General features: G+C 43.5%; 2 protein-coding genes across 2 annotated transcripts; both read left to right on the top strand.

Moving 5' to 3' along the window:
- Positions 1 to 6974: 6974 nt before the first annotated feature.
- Positions 6975 to 11095, top strand: LOC306931225 (uncharacterized protein). Its single transcript, XM_079512508.1, has 3 exons — positions 6975 to 7071; positions 8581 to 8925; positions 10026 to 11095. The coding sequence occupies exons 2-3, from the start codon at positions 8655 to 8657 to the stop codon at positions 10385 to 10387; spliced, it is 633 nt and encodes a 210-aa protein (XP_079368634.1). The 5' UTR covers positions 6975 to 7071; positions 8581 to 8654; the 3' UTR covers positions 10388 to 11095.
- On the top strand, positions 7033 to 17755 carry LOC306930876 (kelch-like protein 20; the record flags this gene model as incomplete). The annotated part of the gene is made up of 7 exons (XM_079511972.1): positions 7033 to 7079; positions 15298 to 15411; positions 15741 to 15935; positions 16411 to 16545; positions 16632 to 16823; positions 17492 to 17615; positions 17721 to 17755. Exons 2-7 carry the CDS (start codon positions 15346 to 15348, stop codon positions 17753 to 17755), a joined length of 747 nt encoding a protein of 248 aa, XP_079368098.1. The 5' UTR covers positions 7033 to 7079; positions 15298 to 15345.
- Positions 17756 to 18815: the final 1060 nt, after the last annotated feature.

Genomic DNA, 18815 nt, shown 5'->3' with positions numbered 1-18815 from the left:
TATTCCTGGGGTGCAATTCCCCAGGTGGTGTAGTTGGCTACCTTAATCTATACCACCCCGCCACATTTTACATGCAACCTTCCACAATCTCCAATTCACCATATTGTGAATAAATACCTTACATTTGCTCCTGTGTTTGGCTCTGCATTTGGGTTCAATGTTCTGCAAACCATGACATGGCTGTGTTGAAACCGTTTTCACTGTCAGTGGACCAACACCATGGAGATAACATGGCCTAAATCATCACTGTGTAGTTTTGGCTCTGGGCAGGTGCCAAGTGCTGGAAAAGGAAAATCAGCATCAACACTAGAAAAAGTGCCCTTCTGGGCACAGGTCTCCACCAGGAGGATAGGAGTGTGTGTGTGATGTTTGGCAAAATGTTTAGGAGTAGTGTGTGTGTGTGGCCTGTTGTAGCGCCACCATGAGGCTGATTTGAAAACTGTCAAGTGGCATTTCTTCCTCAGCCTAGTGGGAATATGCATGCACAGTTTCACCACAATCGGACGCTGCGTTGAGTAGTTGTGGCGATTTGTACAAAACGGGTACAAAGCGGGCTACTCCTGAAAAGTTTAGAAGCCAATCGTAGCCAATGAGGGTGGATTATGAGAAATCAAACAAACCCGTCTTGATCACATGACTATGGAGAGCATGTGTACCGATTTGCGTGAAATTTAGATAACATCTGAAGGAGTAATATTAGAAAATGTGTTTTACATATGTCGGCCTCCTGGTGGCGCTATAAAGAGCAGATGTGAAAAATTCCAGGCAAAGGTTTTTCCTTGGCCTCTAGGGAGTTGGCATACAAAGTTATCCACAAATCTGTGCAGTTGGAGGTAAAAACACTTTTCGGCCAGTTATAGCGCCACCATGAGGCTGAGTTGAAAATGTTCACGTGGCATTTTTTCCTCGGCCTAGTGGGAATGTGCGTGCACAATTTCACGGAAATCAGACGATGTGTTCATGATTTGCAGCATTTTGTTTGAAACTGAGCACTCCTGCAAACTTTGGAAGCCAATCTTAGCCAATCAGGATGGAGTCTGAGAAATCTGAAAGACCCGTTTCGTTGAATGGCTCTAGAGAGACTGTGTACCAATTTGCGTGATGTTTGGACAAAATCTGTAGGTGTACTGTCCAAAAACTTGTTTTGCACAAAGCAGCCTCCTGGTGGCGCTATAACAGGCCGTTCTGGAATTTTTGGGGCAGAGGTTCATCGTTGGCATCCAGGGAGTGCGTGTGCAAAATGTGGCATCGACCGGGTTAACGGTGGCGGAGATTAGCTGTTCACAGACGGACGGACACACGGACGGACGGACACACGGACGGACGGACGGACGGACGGAGTGCAAAACATACTCTCTCCCCATGCCTTCGGCCTGGTGGAGACAACAATCACACCCCTCACCTGCTGCATTCTCTCAGTACTGGATCAATCTGGACACACAGCTTTGCCAGACCATTAAAGTTACCCAATTAGTTAATGTAATGTGAAATTATGACCACAGAAAGCAAGGTTTCATTCTGCAAGATAACTGACTATACTACAAGATAAGACAAGATAATGACTTTCATGTCATTATTCCAATGTTTAGTTTATTCCATACTTTCACATGTATTGATACTCTAAGTGCTTGTTAATGATATTGAGATAGTAAAGAAAAGTAATCCGTTACTTGAGTAATGGTGACCAACTTTCACTGTATATTGTGTTGCTTTCTGTGAGCGACAAATGCACTCTGTAAAAGTTGGTGGTCGGAACAGTTCTGCACACATCTCTGCACACAGTAACACACGTTTGCGGACATACATCTGGTGGGTTTGAGAGGCCCTTCAGTCGGGGGTCCCGGCGAAGACCGGTTCAATTCACACTAGGCAGCCTTTGCTCTCAGCTCACGTCATTCAACTCTGTACGTCAAAATATGATGTAATAAATACAATATAAAGCACTTTACGTTGCAGTTCAATATACTATGTGAGTATGTCCTATTAATGCATTAAAGACTATAATAATAATAGCTGACATGCAATCAGGATGGAGTCTGAGAAATCTGAAAGACCCATTTCGTTGAATGGCTCTAGAGAGACTGTGTACCAATTTGCGTGATGTTTGGACAAAATCTGTAGGTGTACTGTCCAAAAACGTGTTTTGCACAAAGCGCCCTCCTGGTGGCGCTATAACAGGCCGTTCTGGAAATTTTGGGGCAGAGGTTCATCGTTGGCATCCAGGGAGTATGTGTGCAAAATCTGGCATCGACCAAGTTAACGGTGCCGGAGATTAGCTGTTCACAGACGGACACACGGACGGACGGACGGACGGATGGAGTGCAAAACATACTCTCTCCCCATGCCTTCGGCCTGGTGGAGACAACTAAATATACCGTATATTGATAATATAAGTGTCCCTGTATTTGTGTAGTGATAATACTTCGGCTCCTGATATCACAGCCTTGATTTTGGATTTAGTGATTCAAACTGCAAACAACTAAAGTGTTGTTGCCTTTGTTACCCAAGGAGTATAGTCTATAGTGCATTTGGCAAGGACATCATTTTTCTAATCTTTTTTTTTTCTACACAACTCCACATGGTCTACTCTATAGGCATGGTGATGCTAGATGGCTATGTGTATGCCGTGGGTGGTCACCGTGACTCAGAGAAGTACAACCCTGAATCTCGTGGACATGGATCTTGCCGATATGGCCACACATTGCGATTATCTTAGCGATGCTGTGGTTGCACTTGAAGGACATCTCTATTTTATTGGTACGGAACAGGTTTATGCAACTGCATGTTCGGCCTGTTGGGTTTTATACGGTGTGTTTTTCTACTCTGGGAAAGATGCAAGTCGAGAATGCATGCAATTATACTTTGTACAGTACCTGTATTCGTTGCCAAGAGTAATCGCTGTCCCCACTGCAGGGTACGGTCGCCCCTTTTCCATCTCGACCCACTACTCTACCTAGTTGTAAATAACAAACATAATTCATGTTAGTGATTATATAAAAGTAATTATCATATTCATTTATCATTGCTAAGTTCACTGTATATCCACGGGCATAATAGCATGATGATGCCATTACAAAACATGGGCTATATGGAAGAAATGTGTTTAATAAAACGAAATTAACTGCTAGAAGGTCCTAAATTAACTTAATTAAGCAGTCACCGTCTCTGTGACTGCTTGTTCTTTCTTAATTTTACAGAGTATAGAGATCGACTACTATACAATTAAATAAATCTGTATTCAAGATAATTTCAGATTTCAGAGAGGGAGGGAAATACTAAATTAACTGTTAACTACATTAAAACATTTCACGGGGGCGAGTTGGTAAAGGGGCGAGTCGTTTGGTATTCCACTGCAGTACCCACTACTGTGGTTATGGATTTCTCCTGCCCTCAACCAGTGCCGGTGAGGGCACCGGTATTATGTTCCTCCCTGGTGGCACAGTGTATTCCAGCAAAAAATGTAGAAGCCTGAGTGGAAGCAAAGCTGAGTGGAATGTCTATTGCGATCATCTGTGTGATGTTCCTTTTTTTCCTTCTTTATTTCTTTTCATATTGACCAGGACCATAGCTTAGTGGTTAGCTGAAAATGTCTGGAGCCTTTAGGTATTTTTATGTCTTCATTCTGTCGGTGACACTGGTGTGTGTGGTTGTGTGTGTGTGTGTGTGTGTGTGTGTGCGTGTGTGTGTGTGTCCTCGTCCTCCTGGGCCCTAGGTGTAAATCATTTGTGTTCAATCCACAAGGTGGCCAAGTACAACCCTGAAACATCTGTATGGACTGAAGTGGCTCCTATGCTTAACCCGCGTACCTTACCAGCTGTCCTTACTCTCAACGGAAAGATCTATGTTATAGGTATCGTACTGCTCTTACTCACAAAAGTAAATGTACTAATGGCCCATTTAACAATGATATTATTGGATTGAAATAAAATTTGAGGGGGGGGGTTGAATTACTTTGTGCTGCTGAATAGCTTAACCTGTAATACTAACCTATCATTTAATGTGCATTTTGTATTGATAAACTAAATCTGCAAACTAACTAGTAAATAAAGCTGTCAATTTGTCAAATAATTGTAGTGGAGTAAAGGGTGAAAAGTATTTTATGTAAATTGGAATTCTCAAGTAAAGTAAAAGTAGAACAAAGTTGTACTTTTTACAGTAGTTCCACCAAACCACTGATCTTAGTTCCATAATGGACTCACTTCAACTTCACTGTAGTTTGGGCACATAATAGAGCCCACTAAAAGTCACTATCCTCTTAATTCTTTATCTGTAGGTGGAGAGCATTATAGTCCTGTGAACAACAGCAACTTGCTCAACACTATCCCGTTAAACACGATGGAATGTTACAACCCCAAGACGAACCAATGGACCATGTGTGCCCCCATGCAAGTGAGATGCACCGAGCCTAGCGCAGTTGAGGTGGATGGAAAGATCTACGTACTAGGAGGGCAGGATGAGAGCCATAGGTAAGACACTGCTGCTCCATGAATGCCTGGGAAAAGGTGGCTTCTTGTTCACAGCATATATTTAACACATGGCTATTGGTCTCTCTTCATGTAGACTTACCCAGAATATTGAGCGCTATTGTGAAGAGACGGACACCTGGGAAACTGTGGGACAGATGCCCAATGGTCGTGCCGGTTTCAGCTGCATGTCTTTCAAGCTGAGGAAAGATCTACTGGGGCAATAAGATAATACCGGCACTAGAGTGAGAAAAAAAAAGTATCTTGACAGTTGTGTTCTTAGGTTAACTGTTAACTTGTGTTTCACTGTCAACAGATATTGCTTATTATATTCACCGTTGGTTGACTATACATGATAATATGTGATCGGTTACATCGGTTTACACTGTACATATTTCAGCCTCGCATCTACTGATGACAGTTTGTACATAGTTATTTGAAGACAGAGAAGCCCTTAGGCTAAATGTAGGAACACTCACAATGAGCCGAGGTTTTGATAGATAAAAAGCGTTTAATGTTTCTTCGGCATAATGTAACAAATAAAAGTTTGAATAAGAATGGCAGCCGGTTTCGACCCATGTGGGTCTTTCTCAGGGCGAGGCTAGAAGGATTAGGACTGGAATGGAACAAGTTATCTCATGGCCTCTAATCAAGATCATCTAGTATTTTGGTTCCTTGACCAATAGATACAGTATTATGTTAATATTCTGATGATAGATTGTGCCTTATGCTAATCCTCTTTATTGGCCTTTATTTTTTTTAATTGTTTATACTCTCATCTCAGTCAGTCCGGGTGCTGATTGCTAAAGTCGGACTACTACATTTATACTTTCTAACCATATTTGTATTTTAGTTGTAAATGTGTTACATACTGTGGTGCTGCTGATGTCACCTGAAATCTCTATGGGGATCAATAAACACAATGTATGTCAATAAATGTTTTTTTCATGTATTCCGCTCCCCATCCAGGGCATCCTGGGAGATCTTCCCCTACCCTTGAGAAACTTTAATTTAAACGAATGGTAGAGGATTTTCTAGTTCACTCTTTAGATACAATTATGCTTGTGAGCATCTGAGTCACCGATTCCCCAATAGCAGAGCCTGGGGAATCTCAATCAAAAGTACAAGTATTCATCTGCAGTGGCAGTAATTATCAAATCATTGAACAAAGCAAAATGTCATTTCAGGCAATGTAGAGACTTGGAGAGTTGTTTCTATACATCAAAATGTCTTCTATAAAAATGGTAAGAAGGGGAAAAAAAGTGATGCATTTATATAGCACCTTGAGGAAAAGCATCTTTTAAAAATGAATATAGTTTATGAAAAGAGTGGTTGTTTTTCACCTACGGTATGCATAGAATGGAAAGAAAGCAACATTTTTAACACGACATGACTGGGGTACGACTCTACTGAATGATAAATACTGCAGAATGGGTTTATTTTATTTTTTATCACACCAAAATAGGTTTAGTGATAAACAATCATCTTAATGCAAACAGGCCAGCGAAGCAACAGTGAGCTTGCTTTCCTGAACCACCACCTTACAAGGTAACGAGGTGAAATAAAGGAATAAAGCCTCGTTGAAATAATACTTTTGTAATCTAATCTTAACTCATCAATTCCCATGCCATACTGTATACATCAGTGCAGTTCTACAATTAGCTTCTTGCCTGTATATCCGATAATGTACCTCTCAATTAACTATATCAACGTTTGTCAAATACATTTGTTGAGCTAAGCAGTATATTAAGTAAGTCATTATATATAATATACTGTATAATGATACTTTCATAGCAGCTTGTAAAGCACAGATGTGAATTTAGTCCAAGGTGTAATGTACAGATAGAGTGAATCTAGTTCACATCTGCATTAAAATATAATTATATTATACATGTGGTCAGCAGATGGCAGTGCAGTGCAGCCTATAATAGTGCAGATACATGGAGTTCTTGATACAGACACATGTCAGTCATATTTGTTACTAGCCTCGGAAACCCAACCCAGACGTTTTTATTTCCACTCCACTGTCCTGTGTACTCCATCGCACTTGAATGAACCGACAGAACTGCCATCGTTCGTTCTGCTTGTTTACATTACACAGCCATAATGCAGCTGTGCCACGAGATGTGGAATGAGATGGGATGGGTGTCAGACAGTGAACGAATATTCATTAAACACAGTATTGATTGAACATGATTTTCTTAGAAAGTATCCTACCAATAATAGTAGACTAGACTGTCTGTGCGGTGTGCAGATTGTTTAACATGCAAAGCTGCAGTGATTATTAAAACAATAAAAAAAAATGGTGTGGTAATCTAAATTGAAAATAGTTGTAAATAGTCATATGGTCACGAAGGCATACGGGGATAAACGTACAGTACACTGTACTAATTAATCCCGAGGAGGAAAAACCATAGATATATATATAAACTGGGAAAAACGACTCGCTGGCCGGAACTGCTTATAGTGTCGTGTTGCCACTTGCCAGGCGGACACAGTTAGTTGTTACACTAAACAAACCAGCTGGACATATTTGCTAGCTTAGATTTGCCCAAAAAAACAGTGCCCTGCATGATGTAAACCCACTTCTCGAGAAACTGAAGAAAAGGTTTGTTGGTGTGTTTGTACGTCTGACTCTGAAACACGAATATTGTTTATTTTATGAGCATTTGTTGACGGGCTAATTTCACTGGAGTTTGTCTGTTGTGCGAAACTGCGAATGTGGCCACTTGTACTGTAGTGTATGTACATCATCTTCTTTACAAACTGCCCTCCCAATCCACTCTGGGCGTTTTAGTCCAGAGCACACCAAAGCTTTCTACAAAAATCTAGGTGTATGAAAAACGGCTCCGTCTTTTTGGCAAATCTAGAACTTCCTGTTTGAGAGCTAGCAAATTTAAGACATCCGGTTGCTTTCAGAATAAAAGCGTCCTTAATTAAATAATTATTACATTACATTATTAGTATTATTATTACATTACAGTTATTGTGAAGACACATTATGTTTCTGTGTAAAAATAAGTAATGAAAGGATTTTTGTCCAGCGTCCACTTTAGTCTGGAAATGGGATATTTTTTTATCTTTCACCTCACTGTATGGCGTGCCAATTTTTGTTTTACACCTCTGCTGCTTAGCGGACAGTGTGGTGTTGTAGAGGAGGTCTCCCCGGACATGTGCATATGTCACACTAGTCGATACATAGCAGGGATTTTTGTCCAGCGTCCACTTTTTTTTAATCTTTCACCTCGCTGTATGGCGTGCCAATTTTTGTTTTACACCTCTGCTGCTTAGTGGACAGTGTGGTGTTGTAGAGGAGGTCTCCCCGGACATATGCATATGTCACACTAGTCGATACATAGCAGGGATTTTTGTCCAGTGTCCACTTTAGTTCACTTTAGTCTGGAAATGGGATGGTTTTTGACCTTTCACCTCGCTGTATGGTGTGCCAATTTAATTTGTACACCTCTGCTGCTTAGCGGACAGTGTGGTGTTGTAGAGGAGGTCTCCCCCCGGACATGTGCATATGTCACAGTGTCACACTAGTCGATACATAGCAGGGATTTTTGTCCAGTGTCCACTTTATAAAGTCCATGCACTCCAGTGAATAGCATTTATCCATTTAGATAACTTTAGCGACTGGGAGCCAATGGAGGGAGCGGAGAAGGGGGGAGACGTGTGAGAATTTTGTCTGGTTGAAGACCAAGCGAGCTGCGGCATTTTGGATCAGTTGGAGAGGCTTAAGTGCACATGCCGGTAGGCCAGTAAGGAGGGAGTTACAATAGTCAAGTTTTGACAAGACTGTTGTCTGGATTAGGACCACCGGGGGTCCCCGGACCACCGGGGGTCCCCGGACCACTGGGGGTCCCCGGACCACCGGGGGTCCCCGGACCACTGGGGGTCCCCGGACCACCGGGGGTCCCCGGACCACTGGGGGTCCCCGGACCACCGGGGGTCCCCGGACCACTGGGGGTCCCCGGACCACTGGGGGACCACTGGGGGTCCCCGGACCACTGGGGGTCCCCGGACCACCGGGGGTCCCCGGACCACCGGTTGAACACCACTGATCTAACTGAATGCATATGAAGTGTAACTGAAAACAACATTGTTTCTCCTCCAGACGCCTCCACCCCCAGTCCAGGCTCCGCCCCCAGTCCAGGCTCCGCCCCCAGCCAGCCAGACGCAACGACAGCGATGGCGCCGCGACAGGGAGCGGAGATGTTGCGCTCTGTGCGTTTAGGGTTCATCGAACGAGTGTCGGACCCGGTGATCCATGCTCTGCTGGACAGACTGCTGGACGAGAACGTCCTCAACGGAGAGGAGATAGACTCGGTCAGGCTGGAGAAGGGCAGGACGGAGAGAGCGCGGGAATTAATCGACATGGTGAGAAAGAAAGGCGACGAGGCGTCGGCGAAGATGATCGCCGCGTTTCGTGAAGAGGATCCAACGCTTTACGACGACCTGGGTTTGAACCAACCTTGAGATCTCTCTCACACACACACACGCGTGCGCGCGCACGTTTCTACGTCACAACAAAACTTTGTGCGTGTCAGTCCATTTCATCATGGGCTCCGTCTTTTTGGCAAATCTAGAACTTCCTGTTTGAGAGCTAGCAAATTTAAGACATCCGGTTGCTTTCAGAATAAAAGCGTCGTTAATTAAATAATTATTACATTACATTATTAGTATTATTATTACATTACAGTTATTGTGAAGACACACATTATGTTTCTGTGTAAAAATAAGTAATGAAAGGATTTTTGTCCAGCGCCCACTTTAGTTCACTTTAGTCTGGAAATGGGATATTTTTTTATCTTTCACCTCACTGTATGGCGTGCCAATTTTTGTTTTACACCTCTGCTGCTTAGCGGACAGTGTGGTGTTGTAGAGGAGGTCTCCCCGGACATGTGCATATGTCACACTAGTCGATACATAGCAGGGATTTTTGTCCAGCGTCCACTTTAGTTCACTTTAGTCTGGAAATGGGATATTTTTTTATCTTTCACCTCGCTGTATGGCGTGCCAATTTTTGTTTTACACCTCTGCTGCTTAGCGGACAGTGTGGAGTTGTAGAGGAGGTCTCCCCGGACATGTGCATATGTCACACTAGTCGATACATAGCAGGGATTTTTGTCCAGTGTCCACTTTATAAAGTCCATGCACTCCAGTGAATAGCATTTATCCATTTAGATAACTTTAGCGACTGGGAGCCAATGGAGGGAGCGGAGAAGGGGGGAGACGTGTGAGAATTTTGTCTGGTTGAAGACCAAGCGAGCTGCGGCATTTTGGATCAGTTGGAGAGGCTTAAGTGCACATGCCGGTAGGCCAGTAAGGAGGGAGTTACAATAGTCAAGTTTTGACAAGACTGTTGTCTGGATTAGGACCACCGGGGGTCCCCGGACCACCGGGGGTCCCCGGACCACCGGGGGTCCGGGGACCACCGGGGGTCCCCGGTGGTCCGGGGGTCCCCGGACCACCGGGGGTCCCCGGACCACCGGTTGAAAACCACTGATCTAACTGAATGCATATGAAGTGTAACTGAAAACAACATTGTTTCTCCTCCAGACGCCTCCGCCCCCAGTCCAGGCTCCGCCCCCAGTCCAGGCTCCGCCCCCAGCCAGCCAGACGCAACGACAGCGATGGCGCCGCGACAGGGAGCGGAGATGTTGCGCTCTGTGCGTTTAGGGTTCATCAAACGAGTGTCGGACCCGGTGATCCATGCTCTGCTGGACAGACTGCTGGACGAGAACGTCCTCAACGGAGAGGAGATAGACTCGGTCAGGCTGGAGAAGGGCAGGACGGAGAGAGCGCGGGAATTAATCGACATGGTGAGAAAGAAAGGCGACGAGGCGTCGGCGAAGATGATCACCGCGTTTCGTGAAGAGGATCCAACGCTTTACGACGACCTGGGTTTGAACCAACCTTGAGATCTGTCTCGGTTTAGACCTTTGATTGATTGAAACGCACGTACAAAACAAAAGATTGCACAATCGTAGCCAAAAAGAATGACAGAAACTAAACATCGAGCCACAGCAATTAACCCACTTCATCCATTGACCAATCAAAATCAAGCATTCGACCAAGCCGTGTAATGCATACAATGCATATGCATACTGCATTCAGCAGTGTATTTCGGGTGGATATACTGGACTCTGGACAGTGCCGCGCTATGAGCTTGTAGATCTGCTATTTTTCAATAGTTAAAGTATAACATAATGCTTAAAACCGTTCCCGTCCTGAATGGGTTAATCTCCTTTTTCCCCTCACTGTATATGTTTGTTTTTTCCTTTTTTACCTCCTTTTATGATGATTTCCTGTCTTTGGCTTTATAGAAGTGTCTATTTGTACGTCTCTAAATGTTTTGATGAATTGAACAAGGTGGACCCTCTTTTAAACAAGTGTAATGCTTTATGATGTCGTCCACTCACAGTTAACAGTCTTTGTATTGAGTTGTGCTTGAAATGTACTGTAATTCTCCAATCTGTTAATAAATACTTCAATCAATCAATCAATGAATTCAGTGAAGCTGGGCAGCTTGTGTGTGTGGGAACCACGTCTGTGTTCAGGTCCATGGTCCATGGGCCTACGGGCCCGTCTTTGGCCAGTTTCATGTGTAGATAACCCAGTCATATGTATACAGCTCCATCTCAATGAATTAGAATATTTTGTAAAAGTTAATTTTCTTCTGTAATATAATTCAAAAAGTGAAACTTTCATAATCATAAATAATGTTATATTCTTTAATTCAACAATAAAATATGTATTATACAGTTGTATTAAATAATGTTTTATAATCATTTTGTTCAACAATCTCAGACCCAAAACTAAAGAATATTGTTGTCGTCGGATTAGATTTTCTCCACAATTCCATATTGGTGTTGGTACCATTAGGAGAGAGAACATGATGTTGGTACCATTAGGAGAGATAACATGATGTTGGTACCATTAGGAGAGATAACATGGTGTTGGTACCATTAGGAGAGATAACATGATGTTGGTACCATTAGGAGAGATAACATGGTGTTGGTACCATTAGGAGAGAACATGATGTTGGTACCATTATGAGCGATAACATGATGTTGGTACCATTAGGAGAGATAACATGATGTTGGTACCATTAGGAGAGATAACATGATGTTGGTACCATTAGGAGAGATAACATGATGTTGGTACCATTAGGAGAGATAACATGATGTTGGTACCATTAGGATAGATAACATGATGTTGGTACCATTAGGAGAGATAACATGGTGTTGGTACCATTAGGAGAGAACATGATGTTGGTACCATTATGAGCGATAACATGATGTTGGTACCATTAGGAGAGATAACATGATGTTGGTACCATTAGGAGAGATAACATGATGTTGGTACCATTAGGAGAGATAACACATGATGTTGGTACCATTAGGAGAGATAACATGATGTTGGTACCATTAGGAGAGATAACATGGTGTTGGTACCATTAGGAGAGATAACATGGTGTTGGTACCATTAGGAGAGATAACATGATGTTGGTACCATTAGGAGAGATAACATGATGTTGGTACCATTAGGAGAGATAACATGATGTTGGTACCATTATGAGAGATAACATGATGTTGGTACCATTAGGAGAGATAACATGATGTTGGTACCATTAGGAGAGATAACATGATGTTGGGTACCATTAGGAGAGATAACATGATGTTGGTACCATTAGGAGAGATAACATGATGTTGGTACCATTAGGAGAGATAACATGATAACATGTTTGTTAACTCATTTGTTAGTTAGACTCTAACTAACAAATATCATGTAATGTAATGCATGGTGGTGTAATGAGCACATGCACCCACAGGGCGTCACTGTTGTACCGTAAACCTCCTCAGACAGACAGACAGTGGAGTAGGAACTGTTACAGACGGAACTGATCTGTTTAAAGTGTTTGTTTCCGTCCGGGCCTCTTTTAAACGCTCCACACCGGATGTTTTCAATCTGAGCATCCTGTCTAGGCTCCGTCTTTTTGGCAAATCTAGAACTTCCTGTTTGAGAGCTAGCAAATTTAAGACATCCGGTTGCTTTCAGAATAAAAGCGTCCTTAATTAAATAATTATTACATTACATTATTAGTATTATTATTACATTACAGTTATTGTGAAGACACACATTATGTTTCTGTGTAAAAATAAGTAATGAAAGGATTTTTGTCCAGCGTCCACTTTAGTTCACTTTAGTCTGGAAATGGGATATTTTTTTATCTTTCACCTCACTGTATGGAGTGCCAATTTTTGTTTTACACCTCTGCTGCTTAGCGGACAGTGTGGTGTTGTAGAGGAGGTCTCCCCGGACATGTGCATATGTCACACTAGTCGATACATAGCAGGGATTTTTGTCCAGTGTCCACTTTAGTTGACTTTAGTCTGGAAATGGGACATTTTTTTATGTTTCACCTCGCTGTATGGCGTGCCAATTTTTGTTTTACACCTCTGCTGCTTAGCGGACAGTGTGGTGTTGTAGAGGAGGTCTCCACGGACATGTGCGTATGTCACACTAGTCGATACATAGCAGGGATTTTTGTCCAGCGTCCACTTTAGTTGACTTTAGTCTGGAAATGGGATGTTTTTTTTTACCTTTCACCTCGCTGTATGGTGTGCCAATTACATTTTTACACCTCTGCTGCTTAGCGGACAGTGTGGTGTTGTAGAGGAGGTCTCCCCGGACATGTGCGTATGTCACACTAGTCGATACATAGCAGGGATTTTTGTCCAGTGTCCACTTTATAAAGTCCATGCACTCCAGTGAATGGACTTGGGCACTCCAGTGCATAGACTTGGGCATTTATCCATTTAGATAACTTTTTTACGTTATTTCATTACTTATTTTTACACAGAAACATAATGTGTGTCTTCACAATAACTGTAATGTAATAATAATACTAATAATGTAATGTAATAATTATTTAATTAATGACGCTTTTATTCTGAAAGCAACCGGATGTCTTAAATTTGCTAGCTCTCAAACAGGAAGTTCTAGATTTCCCAAAAAGACGGAGCCATGACATAGCCTGTGACTGCAACTTGTTCCGGTTGGCAGATGACCTGCAGGTTGAAAATGCACCTGGCTCGCTGATAACAAACTATCATTACACCTGGGGAAAAACTGAATTGATTCTCTTTGGATTAAATAGTAATCTCAGCTAAAGTTAAAGTGGGAGACAATATTATCATACGAAAAGATGAAATTACCTACCTACAGTAGGTTCCATCCTGGAGGCAAATCTTGGCCACCATATGTAATAAAAAAAAGTCAACCAAAGAACAAGATTTCTGACTGTACACTGTACAGGATCTCCTCACTGGTCAACAAAAACACCTTGAAGACCCTAACAGGAGCCCTCATACAAGGTTTCTTCGACTATGTATGCACCTCTTGGTACCACAGCACCTCAAAGGCCCTTAAATCAAGGCTCCAGACTTTCAAAAACAAACTGGTCAGGCCTCACTCCCAGAACCCACCTCACCTCTGCCCATTTTGATAGGCTGGAAATTGGAATGGCTGGGTTGGGGACAGAGTACAGCAACTTGCAATGGGCCTGGTCTACAAGTAGACTAGCCCCTTTCGGAACCCTACGTTAAAGTTTCTGACATTTTGATGACTTTAGACATAGGGTTCCTTCCCGGCGACTTCAAGCGGCGTGCTCATTTCAATACGCAGGCTGACTTTACAGCACCGTGGCTGGCTACCTGCGACAGAGGCAGGAACGCGCAGATAGCCAGTTCCGGCGCTGGAGGCGGGACAATGGGATGTCAATAAGGAAGTCAAGAGAGAATTTCAGAGCTGCCAAAACGGTCTAACAAAAAAACAAAAAAAGACGTAACGGCTTCTGAGCCGTTCGCGGAGGGTTCAGAGGGTTCCGTTGTCTCCTATAGCTCCTATATTCTTCTTTTGGAATATGTCAGCATCACACCCACAGCGCAGACACGCGTCGGAGAGGGTAAAGTCAGCCTGCATATTGAAATGAGCACGTCGCTTGAAGTCGACGGGAAGGAACCCTACGTCTAAAGTCATCAAAATGACAGAAACTTTAACGTAGGGTTCCGAAAGGGGCTACAAGTAGACTAGACTTTATGTAGACTTTAAAGTTGTAACCTTGTAGATCGGCTATTTTCAGCATGCAACCAAGTGTAAAATTTACTTATATTGGATCTCTTGTCCACAATCCCTTCCTAACATTTTAGTGCCGTTTTTATTTGACAAAATTGTCAATACATTTAGTCTTAGTTTTAGTCGTGATAGCTTAGTTTTCATATGTTGTCATTTAGTTTTCGTCAGTGAAAAAAGGTAGTCGGCGAACATTGTTCGTCATAGTATTAAGTCGACAAAATCAACACTGCAGCATAGTGTCGTTCAGTCCCACATCAAAGAGAGGCCGGCCTCCAAAGGTGGTGGTCGACTCTACACAGGTTGACAAGTGGTGAGGATGAGGTCGGCAGTCTGCTCATGCTCCTTGCACTACACTACTATGCTACACTGTCTTCTTCATTGGCAATTTGAAGCAGCCGACCCCAGTACGCAGGCGGTTCAGCAGGTCCATTGTCGGTAGATCTCCTTTGACGTCGTCTCCCAGGTGTTGATCAGCTGTTTTTCGCCGTGCGGCACAACACATCTGACCAGAATACAACCTCATTTCACTATGCTCAGCCTGAACTGAATTGAATCACTGTAATCAACAGGTGATTAAAAAAACGCTGATGAGATGTAATGTGTAGCCAGCTGTAACCAGAGCCATATAATAGAGGCTAATAGTCTTCTAAGGCTCTGGCTGTAACATAATTGGTGTGTATTCTCTCTGCAGACGTGACCCCCTCCACCAAACCTCACTTCAGCCATAGCTGAGAACATCATGGCTGCTGCCTCCGAGAGTGAACCACGACAGGCTGCGAAGAGAATGAGACTGGACACTTACCATGTGAGACTTGTTGTGTTCAAGCTGCTGTGTGTTGATACACCAAGCACAGGAGGACAGAATACATACTGGATGCCTGTCTGTCTGTCTCTACACTGAATTATTTGCCTGTCTGCTTTTCAAGGTGTTTTATGAAGCATTTGCATCTGTAGTGATGCATTTCGGTGTGATCAACACCACCTGCATTTTAGGAGGAGAGGGTTCACAAGGCAAAAGCTCATGGAGAGTTTTCAAGCCACATTACCAGATCAGCCACATTATTCACAGATTACTATATATGTTTTACTTGTCTGATTATAAATCTCCCTCTGGATACTGTTGTTGCACTTCAGGAGGTGTATCGCAGTGTATCGCTGTCCTCAGCGGACACTGAGGTGTATGTGGAGCGCACCCATCCCAAAAACGTGTTGGAGGGCCTAAACAGGCTGCGTCTCAACAGGGCCTTGTGTGATGTGGTTCTGTGCTGCGGGGGGCAGGAGTTCCCCTGCCATCGCTATGTGCTGGCCTCCTTCAGCCCTTACTTTGAGGTAATTGTTTGTTGACCTGCTGTTGTTAAAGGTATATTCAGTGATTTGACTTAATCTAAATATCACTTATTTTTTCTTTTTTTCTGGATAATCCTCCCTACTATAGAGTGTGCTGACCATATAAGGAGTTCCTCCCTGTCCCCAGTGAGCCCCTGGGGTCAAAAAACCCTAGTTTCAGTTTTGGTGGCGGGTGGCAAAGCCTTCATCCAATCAGGATGAGAGAGGCCTTCCTCCAATCATGATCGAGTGGGGGCGGGCCTTGGTGCACATGCTGTTGGCCTGTTGCACTTCCCCCCACTGTAGAGCGTGCATGTGCACATTTTGTTACCGGGGCGGACTGGGTGGTTTTCCAAATCACTCAAATCACTGAATGCTCCTTTAAGGGAATCGCTATATCCAGCCTGTTTGTTGTAAATGAAAGCCTAGCCATGAACACTCCAAGCCAACCATTCACCTTTTCAACCTGCACACACAGGCAATGTTTACGTCTGGCATGCTGGAGTCCACACAGGAAAGGGTGACCATCAGTGCTGTGGAACCTCAGGTGTTTGGAATGTTGGTGAACTATGCCTATACTTCAGAGGTGTCTATCTCCGATGAAAATGTGGAGGTACATTATTATCATTATCTACATGTTTGTCCTACTACACAACATTGGTGCTTAATAAAGATTTTTTTATTTGGTGTTTGGTCTAGGCCCTGCTAGAAGCATCAAACCTGTTGGATTTCATGGCTATTCGAGAGGCATGCTGTGTCTACATGAATCGTTACATGGACATAAGTAACTGTGTATGGATTAACTGCCTTGCTGAGGCCCAATGCTGTGAAATGTTGGCAGAACAAAGCATGGATTATATTCTGGAACACTTCAGTGACATATACCAGCAGGTCAGTGATTCAGAGGGATCATACATTTCCCAAGTTGTTTGTTGTAGACTTTTGCTCCAATAACTTTGTTTTATTTCTGTTACTCAACCTGCCATCACCAGCTCAATGAACGGATTAATATATTAATAAGCTACAGTCACATGTCCATTTCAGTAAACAAATCATCTAACAACAGTGAGACTTCAGAGGAGAAAAGGTTACTTCAGTATGAAGTAAGGCAGGGGTTCTCAACGTTTTTGGCCGGGGACCCCCGGAAATGCTTTGGCAATGTCTCGGGACCCCTGCCCCGCCCCCTCCCGACCCCCAATATAAATTGACTGCTACAATAACCTTAAACCATTTTGGGCGGGAACCCCTTTTGGTGTTTTAAGCATTGTTATAATTTAGCTATTGAAAAATAGCAGAATCTACAAGCTCATAGCGTGCCACCGAGTGGCGCGCTACGAGCTTGTAGGTCTGCTATTTTTGAAAAATCGTGAAAATAAAATGTAAAAAAAAAACTTCTTTTTTTTTTTTTTTTTTTTGAAAATAATTTGGGGACCCCCTAAAATAATTTGGCGACCCCCCGAGGGGTCGCGACCCACGGGTTGAGAACCCCTGAAGTAAGGGAACAGGGTTTTATTTCACCTGTCGGCTAATCTACTGTATTGCTTTTGTTCTACCAACAGGAAGACTTCCTGTCTCTCTCTGTGGAAGAACTGACCAAGATTCTTGCCAGTGACCATCTCAACGTGCCCAAGGAGGACATGGTGTTTGAAGCTGCCATGCTGTGGTTAGACAAGTGTCCTACCTGTAATGTTTCTGTTCTGCCGTCACTCCTAGTGTCTAGCAGAAATAATGAATGTCCACACGATGACAATGTAGCTGAAGGTTCTCTTGTTTACTTCCACTCTTTAGGTTACATACATGAAACTGGCGGGCACCGTATCTGACGTCATTAACATGAGTCCGGGCTAAACCATTATATGGGCTAAACCATTATCCCAGGATACCACATCCCCCTTCTTTTAAAGGAGAAGCATGACACATAGCTGAAAATCAAAGCACAAAACTTATCAACTTTTCAGACAGTCTTGTGTACTCACTGGGGAAGAACAAATGGGTTAGGCAACAAAATAAGTGCATTCAATTATAACACCATAACATCAATCAATCGCAAATCACATCTTTCCCTCCTTTTTTTTTTTTTTTTAACAACATCAGTGTAATAACAGTCACAGGTCCAAAACGGCTCTTGGCTTAACTAAGCGGCCTGACCTGGTAGTAGTGCATTGTGGTGGCACAGTTGGGGAATTTGCAACAGTCTGCTGTAAAGTCTCAGTGGCCTGAGGCTCGACCTGTTGACCATCCGTTGCAATTTCGTGACCTGCATCTCCCTCGGTGGTCCGTAGGAGGTGACGCCGATTGCGCCGGAGCGAGTGGCCCCCATCCGTGATGATGTTGTAGGATCGCTGGGTCCCTGCTGATCCGACGACCGTGGCGGGTTTCCACGTCCCTGTTGGTTGCTGGAAGCGGACCGTGGCTCCTACTGGCAGTGCAGGCTGTGGTCTGGCATTTCTGTCGTAGTATTGCTTTTGTCGTTTTTGGCACAGTTCTCGTCTGCCTAGAACTGCACTGCGACAGGCAAGTTCTGGTCGCAGCCGTTTCTCAGTGGTTGGAAGGATTGAGCGCAAACATCGGCTCATCAGCAGCTGTGCTGGTGACTTGAATCCGTCTACTGGTGTGTTTCTGTATTCCAACAGGCTGAGATATGGATCTGACCTCTGTGCATGTGCTTTGTCCATGATGGCTTTGGCTGTTTGCACAGTTTTCTCAGCCAGCCCGTTGCTCTGCGGGTACAGAGGGCTACTTGTGATGTGCTCAAAATCCCATGTATTCGCAAAGTTCTTGAACTCTTGCGAGCTATAGCAAGGTCCATTGTCGCTGAGCAATTTCTGACAAATCCCGAACCTGGAAAACATGGCCTTGAGTTTCTGGATCACAGCGGTGGAT

The sequence above is a fragment of the Electrona antarctica genome, assembly GCF_951216825.1.
Source record: "Electrona antarctica genome assembly, chromosome: 10".
In the NCBI taxonomy this organism is placed as follows: Eukaryota; Metazoa; Chordata; class Actinopteri; order Myctophiformes; family Myctophidae; genus Electrona; species Electrona antarctica.
Note: the sequence above shows the minus strand (reverse complement) of the source record. Positions and strands in the feature narration are given on the sequence as shown.